We start from the raw sequence: 13,646 nt of genomic DNA, 5'->3' as shown, positions 1-13,646 counted from the left end.
GCGCTAGGGAACGTTCATACTCTCTGAGCCAATGAGCTGCAGCCCTGTAAAAATACTGCGCTCGTTTAAAAAATTTCCTTCAGCATTGACAGGGAAGCACAGGGAAGCAGAAGGGGAGAAAAGTTATTTGGGAAATAAAATCAACTGGAGATACTAAAGAACAGAGGAAAGAGGACAGAGGGAGAAAAGAATGACTCGCAGGTTTCTGACTGGTACTAAAAATGGATAGACAGATGGTGCAAACCTCAGACAGACAACTTTAACACCAGAGTGAACATTTTTTCTGTGTAATTTTATTAAGTAGTTTGGAAAATTACTGAACTTTCCTTTACCATTAAATTCTTTTCATTGGTAAACATGTTTTTCTCCCATTATTCTCTATTATAAAACAAAAAAAAACAAAGTGGCAAAATCTGTTTGTTTGTCTTCCTTCACTTTCAAGCCATTTCAAGTGTGACACAAGTTGGAGAAAAACCAGACTGAGCATTAAGTCTGACTCAGATCTGCTTACTTAAAGACCAGATTTCTTCAGCCAGTGTTTTACTGATGGCTAAAGATAGTCTCTATATAATAAAAAATAATTTTTGACATCTCAAACATCAGGCCAATAGTTTTCATAGGGAAACAAAAGGCTTGGAGTTTTTCTTTCTTTTCCTGAGCAATTCTGAGGTAGACAGTGCAGCAGACAGGCAGATAAACAGCTTTATTCTGAGAAAACAACTGGACTTTCTTTCTACAAGTTAAGAACAAGTTTAGGGACAAAAGTTTAAATAAATTCTGCATGATAAAAAAAGACTTGGGACTATAGAATTCCACAAACTGGTAAGAATGGCAATGATCTACTTAGGGAACAGAATTAATGTGAAATATGTAAGTTGCAAGTAACTCAGAAATTGCCTCATCTGCAGAAAACTGAGACCTGTGTGGTTCAATCACCAATTTGCAAATCTAATCACTAAACCACATAGCTGGATTCGGAATCTATATTCTTCAAAACTCAAATTTAGAACATTTTATTTCAGAAAATGTGAATAAATCATTACCTGAAATAGTTACATGTGGATATATACACAGAATACTGAGTTTAGACTAAAACAGTTTTAGTGTAACTAACGATTTTTAAATAGTTTCATTTTATATATATATACATATATATAGTTTTTAAAGGCATATATAAAATTATAGATACTTGAACATTGGTATAATGGACAGAAACATGAAGATAAATTTATTTGTTCAGTGATAATCACTGTTTTTTCATATCTGAAGTTAAATCTGGATTTAACAAAAATAATTCACTTGGTAGTCAAGTTAATATTCTGACTACATAGTAAGAAAGACTTCATTTTATGCTAATAAATGAGACTAATACATTAGACTGGACAACATCATGACTTAAAAAAATCTTTTGTCAAAGTTATCAATAGAAAGAGTTTTACATAATAAACAAATAATATCTGTACAAACAATATGGAAAACAATTTGGCAGAATTTAATAAACTTAAGGATGTTAATGTGCTACAACTTAAGGTGTTAATGTGCACCAGAGTATAAACATGGATGCTGGTCAACAATGTTGGACATAAGTAGACAAAAAAGAAAATCACAGGGTACCATACGTAAAAAACCTGAAACCTGCAAAAGCAAATATTGTTAAGGGAGAACATACACATAGAAAATCGATAACTAAATGCACAGGAACAATACAGATCAATGATCAATACTGGATAGTGGGTCCTCTGGTGGGAGGAGGGAAGACAGGCGAATATGGAAGGACGCAGAGTGGCTTCAACTGTACTGGGCTAGGTAGGTACACAGAATTTCATCTTGTTACACTTTACATCTTATTACATGTCTTAAATATCCCAGGATAAATCAGAAGACATTTTTCTGCCAGGTGACAAAGTCCTATTGATGCTGCCAGAGTTACTGTAATCTTGAAGATTATATGAGATGGATACATGACAAGAATATTTTCGTGCTACACTGCTTCTTCCAAGAGTTACTGCTTCAATTTTGGAAAAACAAACGAACAACATTCTCTCACTGGACAAACACTTACTAAACACTGTTCATTTTCTCATTCTGAATATTGAGTTCCCACTACATGCCAGATAAAATAGTAAAAGTATCTGTCCTAAGGGTCCTCATGTAGCTTAAAACCTAGTGGAAGTAGCAAGCAATAAACATATAAGCCCAGGATTAACATCACTTTACACCGGATCACTCCTTCCTTCTTAAAAATACGTCCTTCACTTGGTTCACTGAATTTCACACTAACCTAGTTTTCCTCCTAAATCACAGGGTGCTGCATCTCAATTTCTTTTGCCAGCTCCTCCTCAACACTAAATAGGTTCCTTCTTTTCTCCAAGTATATTCACCCTTGGTAATTTCACCCACGCTTTAAATATCTCTACACTGACAACTCCCAAATTTACATTTCCAGCTTAAACTGGTGGGGGGGGTGGTGGTGGAATATATATAGAGAGATATAGATATATAGATATATAAAATACAGTATATATTACCTAACTCAACATTCTCTTTGGCTGTCCAACACACATGTAAAACTAAACATGTCCAAAGCCAAACTCAAGCTCTTCCTTCAAAATCTGCTCCTCTGGCCTTTCTCCACAGACTACACTGCATATTCTGTTCTCTATAAATGGCAGTCCCAGGAGCTATGAACACAATACTAACCATTTTCCATCTCAAAGGCTATGGAGGAAATCAGGTGTCAGGTCAAAAATCTTGCCATCATCCTTGACTCCTCTTTAGCATACAGTGCCTGACAACTTCTCACCACCGCCTCCCTTCACACCCTGACCCAAGTCACCTTCCTCGCTCACCTGGTCCCCTCGATTCAGTCCTTGGTACCTGCTCCTCCCCACCCCCATGCTTGCCTCCCCACATACCCTGGTCAGTAGTCAGGAAGAGCTACTTAAAACCCAAATCAGAAAACGTCACTCATTTGCTCAAAACCCCTCCATAGCTGCTGATCTTTTTCAGAGTAATGGTTCTCCAGGTCCCGTGCCATCTGGCCCTCTCACCTTCTACTAGACTCCCACACTTACTCACTGAGCTCACTGGCCTTTGCCCTGGGCTTCACACCTCACTCCAGTAATCTTTTCCCTTATGTGAGCATAATAAATAGTTTACAGTGGGCAGATGCATAATAAATGTTAGTCTAATTCTTTTTAAAAAATGTCTTCCTTGATTTTTTCTTGTCTCTAAGATACAACACACAGTCACATTATAAAGTCACAAAATAAAGGTATAAGGAAAAGTATTCAGGGCCATTGTAGACTTGTATATACTACACCAAATACTCTATATTTTGTTCCCAAAAGAACTAAGAAAGAAACTTACGGCACTATATATCGGCGCTGTTCTGTCTGCCTGGAACACTCTCCCCGCTAAACAGATGAATGGCTTGCTCTCTCATCTCGTTCAGGTCTGTCTCAGATGCACCTTTGCAGTGAAGCCTTTCTGATCACCCTATGCTAAATCACAGCTCTCACGGCCCTCACGCCCTGTCCTCTTCTGGCTGGCTGATACTTTCCATGACATACTACTAGCTCACTTTACTCAAATGTAAGATGCACAAGGGCAGGAGTTTTGGTCTCTTCATTGCTATAAACCAGCATCTGACATAGAACAGACACTCAGTAAATACTTATTGAACCACAATCCATAAATGTAAAACTGCAACTGACAAGTCCAGTGAAGTAGTAGGAAGTGCTGGGAGAGCCTGTATGAAGAGAAAAAAGTTCATCCGAGAAAGTCAAACTTGACTTGAGAAGTGAAGGATGATTAGGAGTTAACTAGGATGCACACAGGCTCAGTGGTGAGAGGGGCTAAAAGGCCACTGTAGCTAGACCAGAAAGAGGTAGAAAAGGTGGAAGATGAGGTTGGAGTAGGTAGGAAGAGGCAAAACTTAGAAGAGATTTGTAGACAATATTGGGACAATGTGTCTTTATCTTCAGAGCGACAGGAAGCCACTGAAGCATTCTAAGCAGAAGAATCATGAAAGCAGATTTACATGTTGAAAGATGACCTTGGCTACTGGGTACAGAAAGTTTAGAAGGGTCAGGATGGATGTGGACAGATCAGGTAAGAGGGCAATGCAACAATTCAGATGAGTTACCATGGTGTATTTGATTAGGGTATTCAGAGTAGAGAGAGAATGGATAAATAAGAGATTTAGGCTAAAAAAAAAAAAAATCAACAGGATCAGTGTTAAATCAGATCAGGAAGTGGGGTCAAGGGAATTTTTAAGGTTCACTTCTAGGAAGTTCACAAAAAATCCCCATTGACTTGAAGGTTATGTCCATAAGCGGTCACTGCTAGATCGTCAGTGTTCGACTCCTTGCCACAAATGGCTATGGAGCACCTGCAATGTGGCAAGATGTGCTGTAATTGTACAATATACACTGAGTCTCAGAGTCTTAGCACAGAAAAAAGAGAGTAAAAATCTCAATAATTTTTATACTGATTACAGGTTGAAGTGATAATATTTTGGATGCTGCAGTTAAATACAATTATTAAAATTAATTTTACTTGTTTCTTTCTATTTTGTAGAAAATGTGAAGTTATATAAATGGTTCACATATTTCTTACTGGATGGCACTAATCTCGTCTGAAACTTCTATAAATATAGAAATTACAGTTTATTCAAAAGGAAAAGAAATATGTCTAAAGAGAAGAGGTAGCGCTAGTGGTAAAGAACCCACCTGCCAATGCAGGAGACATAAAAGATGTGGGTTCGATCCCTGGGTTGGGAAGATTCCCTGACGGAGGGCATGGCAACCCACTCCAGTATCCTTGCCTGGAGAATCCCATGGACAGAGGAGCCTGGCGGGCAACTGTCCATAGGGTTACAAATAGTTACACATGACTAAAGTGACTGAGCATGCACAAAAAGAGAAGATGACTGAGCTTTAGGACAAACTGTTGCACTTTTTATGAAGAATTTAGTTTGCTTTGTTCAAGGATGTGAGGAAATGAATATTTCAGTTACTATTATTTAAACACAAAAGCCATTTTTCTCTTTGTGTCTTCTTTATAGACTAGATTGTTTTGCTTCCTCTGTTGCTAAACTAATGGTTTCAGAGTGCCCTCCATCCACGGTACAGGGAGAAAGGGAAAAATAAAATAAAATTGTAGATATAACAAAGACTCAGAGATCATTTAGGCCCATGCTTTCATTCTGTAAGTGACAAACTTGAGATATTCAGACATTAAGCGACTTGAAAAACCCAGGAGTGTCTATGTCACTGAAGATACAGATGTTTTCTCTAACAGCTATGTTATAGTTGACCTGAAAATACTATAACAAATTCACTGTATTTTGTTCTGAAAGAACTAAAAATATATGTCTTAAGGTACTGAATATATCAGTATTATCTATGACTTAGTTTGGGGATACAAAGTCATATGTATATTCTTACCTGATAAGAGTGGAAAAAGCATGAATTTTTAGAGTCTGAAAACCAGTTCTAATACTAAGCTGTAGTCAGGAACAACTGTCATGCTGTTTTCTCATCAGTAAAATAGACGCTACCATATTCAGGTTGTGATAACGATAGGAACATACATACACACACAGTGTAATAAACAGCTTACAGTGGGTAGATGCATAATAGTCTCCTTCTTCTTAATAAAACAAAAAATGCCTTGCTTCTCTCTCTTCTTGCTAAAGTGTCAACACACAGTCATATTATAAAGTTATAAAATTAATGTACAAGGGAAATGATTACTGAAGTGAGCTGTGAAACCCAGTAGCTTACTCCCATTATCCCATTAAAAAGATTCAAAGCCTCAGGTAGATCATCCAACCTGCCCAAGCTACGCCCCCTTCAGTAAAGTGATGAAGCCAAATAAACCAAAATGACTCAGTCTCATCTATGACTCAACAGTGTATAGCTATGAATGCCACGAGTTTCCAAAGCCTGAATAACGCCAAAAGCGTTAAACATTTAAAAATTAAAATGAAGTGTAATTTTTCATTTCTAAAACTTCTCAATTTGAGATACAATTCACCATTTTGCATATTTTAAAGGGAAGTTCTTATAACTACTCACATCCGGTTGAATGGCTTTAAATACTGGAACATCCATTAGTGTTATCTGACCCTGAAATAAAAAGTAAAAAATTTTTAGAATTTCTTCTTTGGAATGCCATAATATGACATATATCCAAAATTAAAATTATTAGTCTGTACTCAAATCTTTACTAGAAAAAAGTCCCAATTTTATAAGGGCTTTAAAAAATGAAAATTTAGCCCTTACACCATAAAATAAAATTATTTCTATTTATCTCATGCCTTTTTATATGTTCCTGTGAGACAAGTGAGGTCAAGTTATAAAATAAACAAATAATTTTAAAAGCTTGAACATGGTCATACATTGTGTGTGTTAGCTATTCAGCAGTGTCTGACTCTTTTCGACCCTAAGGACTGTAGCCCAACAGGCTCCTCTATTCATGGGATTTCCCAGGCAAGAATACTGGAGTGGGTTGCCATTCCCTTCTCCATGGGATCTTCCCGACCCAGGGACTGAACATGAGTCTCCTGTATTGCAGGCAGATTCTTTACCACCTGAGCCACCAAGGAAGCCAAATACATACACTAAATCAAAATAAAAAACAAAAATTGGATCTACTGGTTTATAAAGCAGTGGTGTTGCTGTGACTATTAAAACATATCTACTCAAACAGTAATATAAAATGTGATAATCATACAAGGGTATTTTTTCCCAATTTATAAAAAGTAACTGACTCTACACTAGTGGCAACTCAAGTCTTCACATGATTATGGACCTATCTCTCTTGTGACTACAGATATAAAACAAAATCTAGCAATATACTAAAGTTTATTCCTGGAATGTAAGAGTAGTTCAATATCAGGAAATCAGTATATTCTGCTAACAAGCTAAAGGAAAAAGATAACATAAATAAATGAACACTTGTCAGTTAAGAATTAAGTTTCTAAGTATCCTTCATGACAATGCAATAATGCCTTCAACTTTAATTTTTTAATTTACGTAAAAGTACTTCTTTCCTACCTATGTCAGTAAAGTACATTTAGCTTGAGGAGGAGGTGTAGGTAGAGACGAAAGCAATTATCATAAAGGTAAATACTTACTATTACTTCTCAAGTTGATAGTGTAACCTAGAAAGCTTCTCTAAAAGTATCGGTGGATTTTTTTTTCCACCTTCCCCATTTCATTCCTCTGCCTGCTCCATTGTTGTGCTACTCTCCCGACTGATTCCCAGATCCAGTTTTGCTTTTTTTTTTTAAACATCTCTGTTGGGCCTACAAATTCTAATTGAATAATACCCATATGCAAATTATGTGCAAAAACTGGAGAAGGAGAGGTGGAAGACTTACCGCATATTCTTCTGGTGTAACCTTAAGGACATCAAATACCACAGCATCAAAACTTTTCTTCAACTCAGAACCTTTGTCACTTAATGATTCAGAACTGCTACTTTTCTGTTAAATTAAAAAAAAAAATGAAGCCACTAAAAAACTGTCTTGCAGTCAATATCATGGAAACTAGACTGGCTTTAAAACTGAGGAAGCTAAGAATACTGAGTTAACAAATTCTAGAAAAGTTAGTCGAACAGACTGCTTAGTTGGAAGAGCACTAAAAAAGGGTTGGGCAATGTAAAATTTAACCTTAGTCAGTCAATTCAGTCTCTCAGTTCTGTCCTGCTCTTTGCGACCCCATGGACTGCAGCACGCCAGGCTTCCCTGTCCATCATCAACTCCCAGAGCTTGCTCAAACTCATGTGCATTGAGTTGGTGACGCCATCCAACCACCTCATCCTGTGTTGTTCCCTTCTCCTCCTGCCTTCAATCTTTCCCAGCATCAGGGTCTTTTCAAATGAGTCAGTTCCTAAATTTAACCTCAACTTTAGATTTTTACATTTGCGAGTAAGTCATTTTCCTATATGTCAGTTTCCTCACCTGAACGTCCTATCATTTCCAATAGAAATGAAAGATTTTAACAAGTTCAATGATTTTCAAATGAGATTTTTAAAAAAGGCGGGGGGAGAGGATACACTCATCTATAATTTTTAAAACTAATGTTTATTAAGAAAAAGATAAATTATTTTCCTAACAGGAGAACATTTACAATTCCATTAACTAAATAACCCAGTCCTATCTGTCAAGTGAATGCCTGTCTGTGGTAGTACAATTGCTACTGCCCTTCCTATTACAGTACAAATTTAAGTGTTTTCTGCTTTAAGGTTACTGCTTAATTTTAATTTGTTGTTGCCATATGTAGAACAAAAGGTGGCTTTTGGCTCTGAAGACCTTATTTCTGTTAAATTTCCACTTCATCTGTACTACAAAATAAATATGCATTTTGCAAATCATTGAAATCAAAGAAAAAGCACTGTAAGAACATTCAGATCACGTTCTGTTAAATGGTGGTAGAATATCAGGTTACAGTCAATGGCACAAAAAATTAACCAAAGTTTCAATTACAGAGGTATAATATGTATGTCAAGCTAATAGCTATTATACATCAGTTTTGAGCACTTGTCATTATGTTTCATTTTTACTTTTTCCTTCCCTTTCAGTTCAGTTCAGTGTAGTTCAGTTGCTCAGTCCTGTCAGACTCTGCTACCCTTTTAGTAGCAACTAAATATCGAAATCACTACAAAGGAAGGGATCTCTCGTTAATTTTGGGAAATTCTGCACCATTATTACTTAAAATATTTCTTCTGCTCCTTCCTCTTTCTCCTCTTCTGATGTTCCATTATGTATACACTATACCTTTTGTCACTGGCCCCACCATTCTTGAATATTGAGTTCCGTTTTCCTCATTCGATTTTTCTCATTGCACTTCAGCTTGGGAAGAGTCTACTGAAATGTCTTCAGGTTCACTGATTCTTTCCTTAGGTGTCTGCTGGTCATCAGTCTACTGGTGAGTCAATCAAAGTCATCTTCATTTCTGGTACGTTTTTGATTTCCAGCATTTCCTTTTGATTCTTAAGAGTTTCAATATTCCTGCTTATACTACCCATCTATTCCTGCATGTTGTCCATTTTTTCCATTAGAGCTCTTAACATTACTAATCATAGTTATTTTAATTCCCAGCCTGTTAATTCCAAAATCTCCTGCCATATTTGGAGTTTCTTACTGCATTGTTTGCTTTGCCTCTTCAATCTAAGTTTTTCTGGTTACCTTTCAGCATGTCTTAAAATTTGCTGAAAGTCAGATGTGACTTAGTGGGTAACAGAAACTGAGGTAAACAGGCCTTTAGTGTAAGAGTTTATGTTTATCTAGATAGGAGTTACGTTGTTTACTATTTGTTGTGGCTAGAGGTGTCTTCACTTTCCTGTAGTGTCCTTGTTTTTGTCTCTGGGTTTCCCTAGAAACTCCTTAGATAAGACATGTGCCTTGCAGTTTTTTAGGCTGTGATCCTTTATTATCACACAGGAACCCTGTTGATGTGGTGGTAAGGTATGGGAAGTAGGAAGAGGAGATATGTTCCACCGCCCTATAGTCTGTTACTTTGGTGAGGCTGTGCACTTGGGCTGTGACCTTAGGTGATTCTCAGTACCCCAGACTTCCCTTAGAAAGTAAGACAGGAAGGCTGGAGGGCTCAGAATTGGGTATTTCTCTTTCCCCAGGTAGGTTAGGATCTGGTAAAGTCTCCCCCAAGGACAGGTGGAGAAAAGAACATGCTGGGCATATTTCAGGATGATTACTTCCCCCTAGTATATTTCAAAATAGTTACTTCCCCTCCTCCAGCTGGAAGCATGAGGGATTTTTCCATGATCTTCACTGTGAAAACTTGGTGGAGCTCCTGGAGGTAAAATTCACAAAAGTGGGGTGGGAGGCCTAAAACTAAGCCCCCAGGAGATGTTAACTCTCAAGCTAGTCCACACAGAGCCTCTAGCAGCTTGTCAACTACAGTAAGTGTTCCTGCCCTTTCTCGACTCCAGTGATTTCTGCTCTTGGTAAACGGTGATTCTATTTGCTTCTCTCTCCAGTTTTCAGGGCACCACTTGTCGATTTGCTCTGCGACATCAGTTCTCCAACAGAGCAGGTTTTCAGATTGTTCAGCTTTTTTCAAGCTGTGAGGACAAGAGTCATAAATTCCAAGCTCTTTATGTGTCTGAGCAGAAACCCAAAGTCTCATAAACGGATTTCATATATTTATCTTATTCCATGTGTTTGCTCTCTGTAACTATGACTAGCTTACAATATGTCAACAATGTTATTTTATATTCCAAGACTAACACAGAAATTTATTCATGTCAATAATTCAAATAGACATCAGTTAAACAGTATATATACTAATCCAGTAACTACCAAATAATAAATATATTCTGTCAGGTAAAGACATTCATTTTAAACATAACTTGGCAATTTTCTCCAAGTTTCTAACTCATTCAAAAGAAATGAGCAGATCATAATGGCAATCTTGCTGCTGTTAAGTCACTTCAGTCGTGTCCGACCCCACAGACAGCAGCCCAAAAGGCTCCCCCGTCCCTGGGATTCTCCAGGGAAGAACATTGGAGTGGGTTGCCATTTCCCTCTCCAATGCATGAAAGTGAAAAGAGAAAGTGAAGTCGCTCAGTCATGTCCGACCCTCAGCGACCCCATGGACTGCAGCCCACCAGGCTCCTCCATCCATAGGATTTTCCAGGCAAGAGTACTGGAGTGGGGTGCCATTATCTTAATGCTTATCTTATCAACACGAATAATCATTTTCCTCCTTTCCTTCTTACAAACCATTAGCAGGGGCTTAAAAAATTATGAGTGATGTGTTTCTACCTGCTTCCCCACTGGCGACAAACTGGCTGGTATTGATAAGAAGCTAAGCAGTACTGAGACATAATGTACACTAAGTTCACAGTAGTCATTCTTTATCCACTGAAAGACTAAAAAACTACTGACACTTCTAAATGTATGAAAAAAGTTCACCACCCCTCTACTGATACCAGACTCTTAAGCACAGGATAGGTCTAAAAGGTAAAGATAGAAGGGTAAGGGTACCGCATTTTTGAGAAGCTTGCATTTTGATATGTTAATACATCTTTATTTTAAGAGAAGGTAGAAAAATATGTATTTTAAATTTTATTTTCTTGACATAGCAGGAAGATAATTTAAAAGGCAGACTTTCTACCCTTACTTCTCACATACTGAATTATACTACTCTGAGGTCTCATGGAATTCATCTACTTTTAGAAAAGGCAACATAATTTTTTATACAAGTGAAATGATCTGCTTTATTTTAACAAACAATTCTGTACTGTTTCCTATCATATTATCTCATATATTTCAGGACATAAAGTCATAAATATACCATCATATACCCACATACATTTAACAAAGTTAAGAAATATGATTATAAAGATAACAAGTAAATATACATGCAATATAGACATATTTACAAATATATTTAATCCATGCCTCAAGGAGAAATAAAAGCTGTATACAAATTTATGAAAAAAAATGATTAAAAAAAATTTTTTTTAAGTAATAGCTTCAGAAAGAAGAAAGCTCCTGTTTAGGGAATCAGGAGAAAACTTTCATAAAGGTATAGCATTTAAAATAGAAAAAGCTGAGGGTTTAAACATCAGCAAGATGTAGTATTCTTTCATTAGAATATAAATTTCAAGTAGAGAATCAGTGGTAGTTAAATCCATTAGAAAGAAAATTTAAGCCCATTTTGAGAAAAGTCCTAAATGCAGGGCTGAATGTCATGGGTATTTAGTTAGTAGGTAACGAGGAACCACAGACAGTTTGGGAATACAATAAAGTATAACAACTGTATTTTAAGAATATTAAAATTGAGTTATAGTCAAATGGACCAAAAACAGCAGAGAACAGAAGTGCAAGATCAAAATAAAAGGCCTCTCAATATTTTAGACAAGAAATAATAACTGACCAAAACAAGATGCTTCTAGTAGCAACAAGGAGAACAGGACTGGTTCTCAGAGATAAGCTGTGGTGGCCAGGCTCTAAGCCAGCTGCCAGGCATTCTCTGTCTCTTGGTGGTCACTGGCCTGTGTGATCCTCTCTACTAGAGTGTGGGCAGGACCCAAGATGTTACTCGATGATTACATTACAGAGGATTCCAGCTTACGTTCTGCTCGTGGACTCTCCCTGTTGTGATGTGAAAATGGTTGTGCTGAGCAAAGGAGAAGCAGGTTAATGCAAAATCTATAGAACTGAACTTAGATGCTAAGGAAATAGTGATGTTACTGATGGAAGTTACTGATGGAAGTCAGAGAAGGGGAGTGAGCTACTTTTTTTTTACAAGTAGTAGAGCAGAAGAGAAACAAGTAAACTGATTTTATTCATATTATAAGTAAAATGCCTGGTCCATCATAAATGCTTAATAAAATCTGTAACAGAAGCCAGAGCTAGAATTAAAAATATGGAAATAATCTACATAGGAAAAATAATTGAAACTGCTGACTGAGAATATTCTAACAACAGCAAGGCCTACGTAAATTGGCTTGGCAAAACGAAGCTGAAATTACCAGGGAACTCTGAAGTCAAGGTGTAAAAGCATCAAACATTTTTTTCTCATCCTCTATGGTAAGGATGAAATAAAGGGGAAATACAGAAGCTAGATGCTGAAAGTATTAAGGAAAGCAGGCAAGTACCCTAGATCTATAGACAAAGCAAAAAAAAGGGTGGGGGTGCGGCAAAAATAAAATCATAATCCATTAACCAGAGATGAGCATCTAGTTCAGTCTTCATCTCCATCTCCAACAGTCTGAGCTACAGCACCAGAAGAGCCCTTTCAGCACTGCAGCCTAACGGTTCTCCAGGCTCCTTCAGCAGGCTTGGAACCAAGGGATCTGAGTGTCAACATGGCCATTCTTTGCCCCACTTGTTCTACTGCCCTCAAGGTTCATATAATGTGAAAATGCCTTAAGAAGAAATCCAATGCATCCTTCAAAACTAAAACTAAAAAAGAGTTTTAAGTAATCATTATCTGTCAATTATATTAAGTAGGTAGGGATTAACTCCTAAAATGTATAATGAATACATGGATGGTACAATTAAAATAGCTTTTTAAAAAACTGAAAAGCCTATAACCCTTTTCTCAAGCTATGATTTAAAATCTGTAACCAACCATAATGCTTAAAAAAAAATTAGAATGCCAGGTAAGAAATTTTACAACTAAACTTCTTAAATGTCTTACCTCAGAAGCAGTTGCAGCAATATTAACATTGCTTGCCTGCCCGTTCATTAGGTCCATGCTTCCCACAACATCAGTCCCTGACGCTATTTAGTAGCAACAGAAGGCTGACTGCTTCACGTCCAAGGCCACAAATACATTATTATTCCTGCAAAAAAAATAAACAGAAAACTTTAACTGTGCATCTTATTGGAAGTTTAAGAAAACAAATCCATACCTCTCATCATGCCCCCAAATAAAATACTTCCAGTTTACCAAATTCTGTTTTTCATTTCAGGTAAATCAGTAAATCCAGTCTGAGGACAATCCTATTATGCTACTTTCAACACATATGTTCAATACATACATGCTACTGTTATGTTCTTTATTTGCAAAACAAACATATAACTTTTCATTTATTGTTAGAAAAAAATTTTAAGTGTTTGCTTTAAGAAAATAAAAAGTGTAAAAAAAATCTTGCAAAGT

General features: G+C 36.8%; 1 protein-coding gene across 3 annotated transcripts in view; it reads right to left on the bottom strand.

Moving 5' to 3' along the window:
• RALGPS2 (Ral GEF with PH domain and SH3 binding motif 2) overlaps window positions 1–13,241 on the bottom strand; it is a 112,707-nt gene extending 99,466 nt beyond the window's left edge. For all 3 annotated transcript variants that reach the window (XM_068985873.1, XM_068985875.1, XM_068985874.1), the window contains exons 1-3: window positions 13,185–13,241; window positions 7,391–7,495; window positions 6,084–6,134 (exon numbers count right to left, since the gene is read on the bottom strand). In XM_068985873.1, the coding sequence (XP_068841974.1) occupies window positions 6,084–6,134; window positions 7,391–7,495; window positions 13,185–13,241 (213 nt within the window). The remainder of the gene's footprint in view (window positions 1–6,083; window positions 6,135–7,390; window positions 7,496–13,184) is intronic.
• Between the last annotated feature and the right edge of the window lie 405 nt (window positions 13,242–13,646).

The sequence above is a fragment of the Capricornis sumatraensis genome, chromosome 14 (assembly GCF_032405125.1).
Source record: "Capricornis sumatraensis isolate serow.1 chromosome 14, serow.2, whole genome shotgun sequence".
In the NCBI taxonomy this organism is placed as follows: Eukaryota; Metazoa; Chordata; class Mammalia; order Artiodactyla; family Bovidae; genus Capricornis; species Capricornis sumatraensis.
Note: the sequence above shows the minus strand (reverse complement) of the source record. Positions and strands in the feature narration are given on the sequence as shown.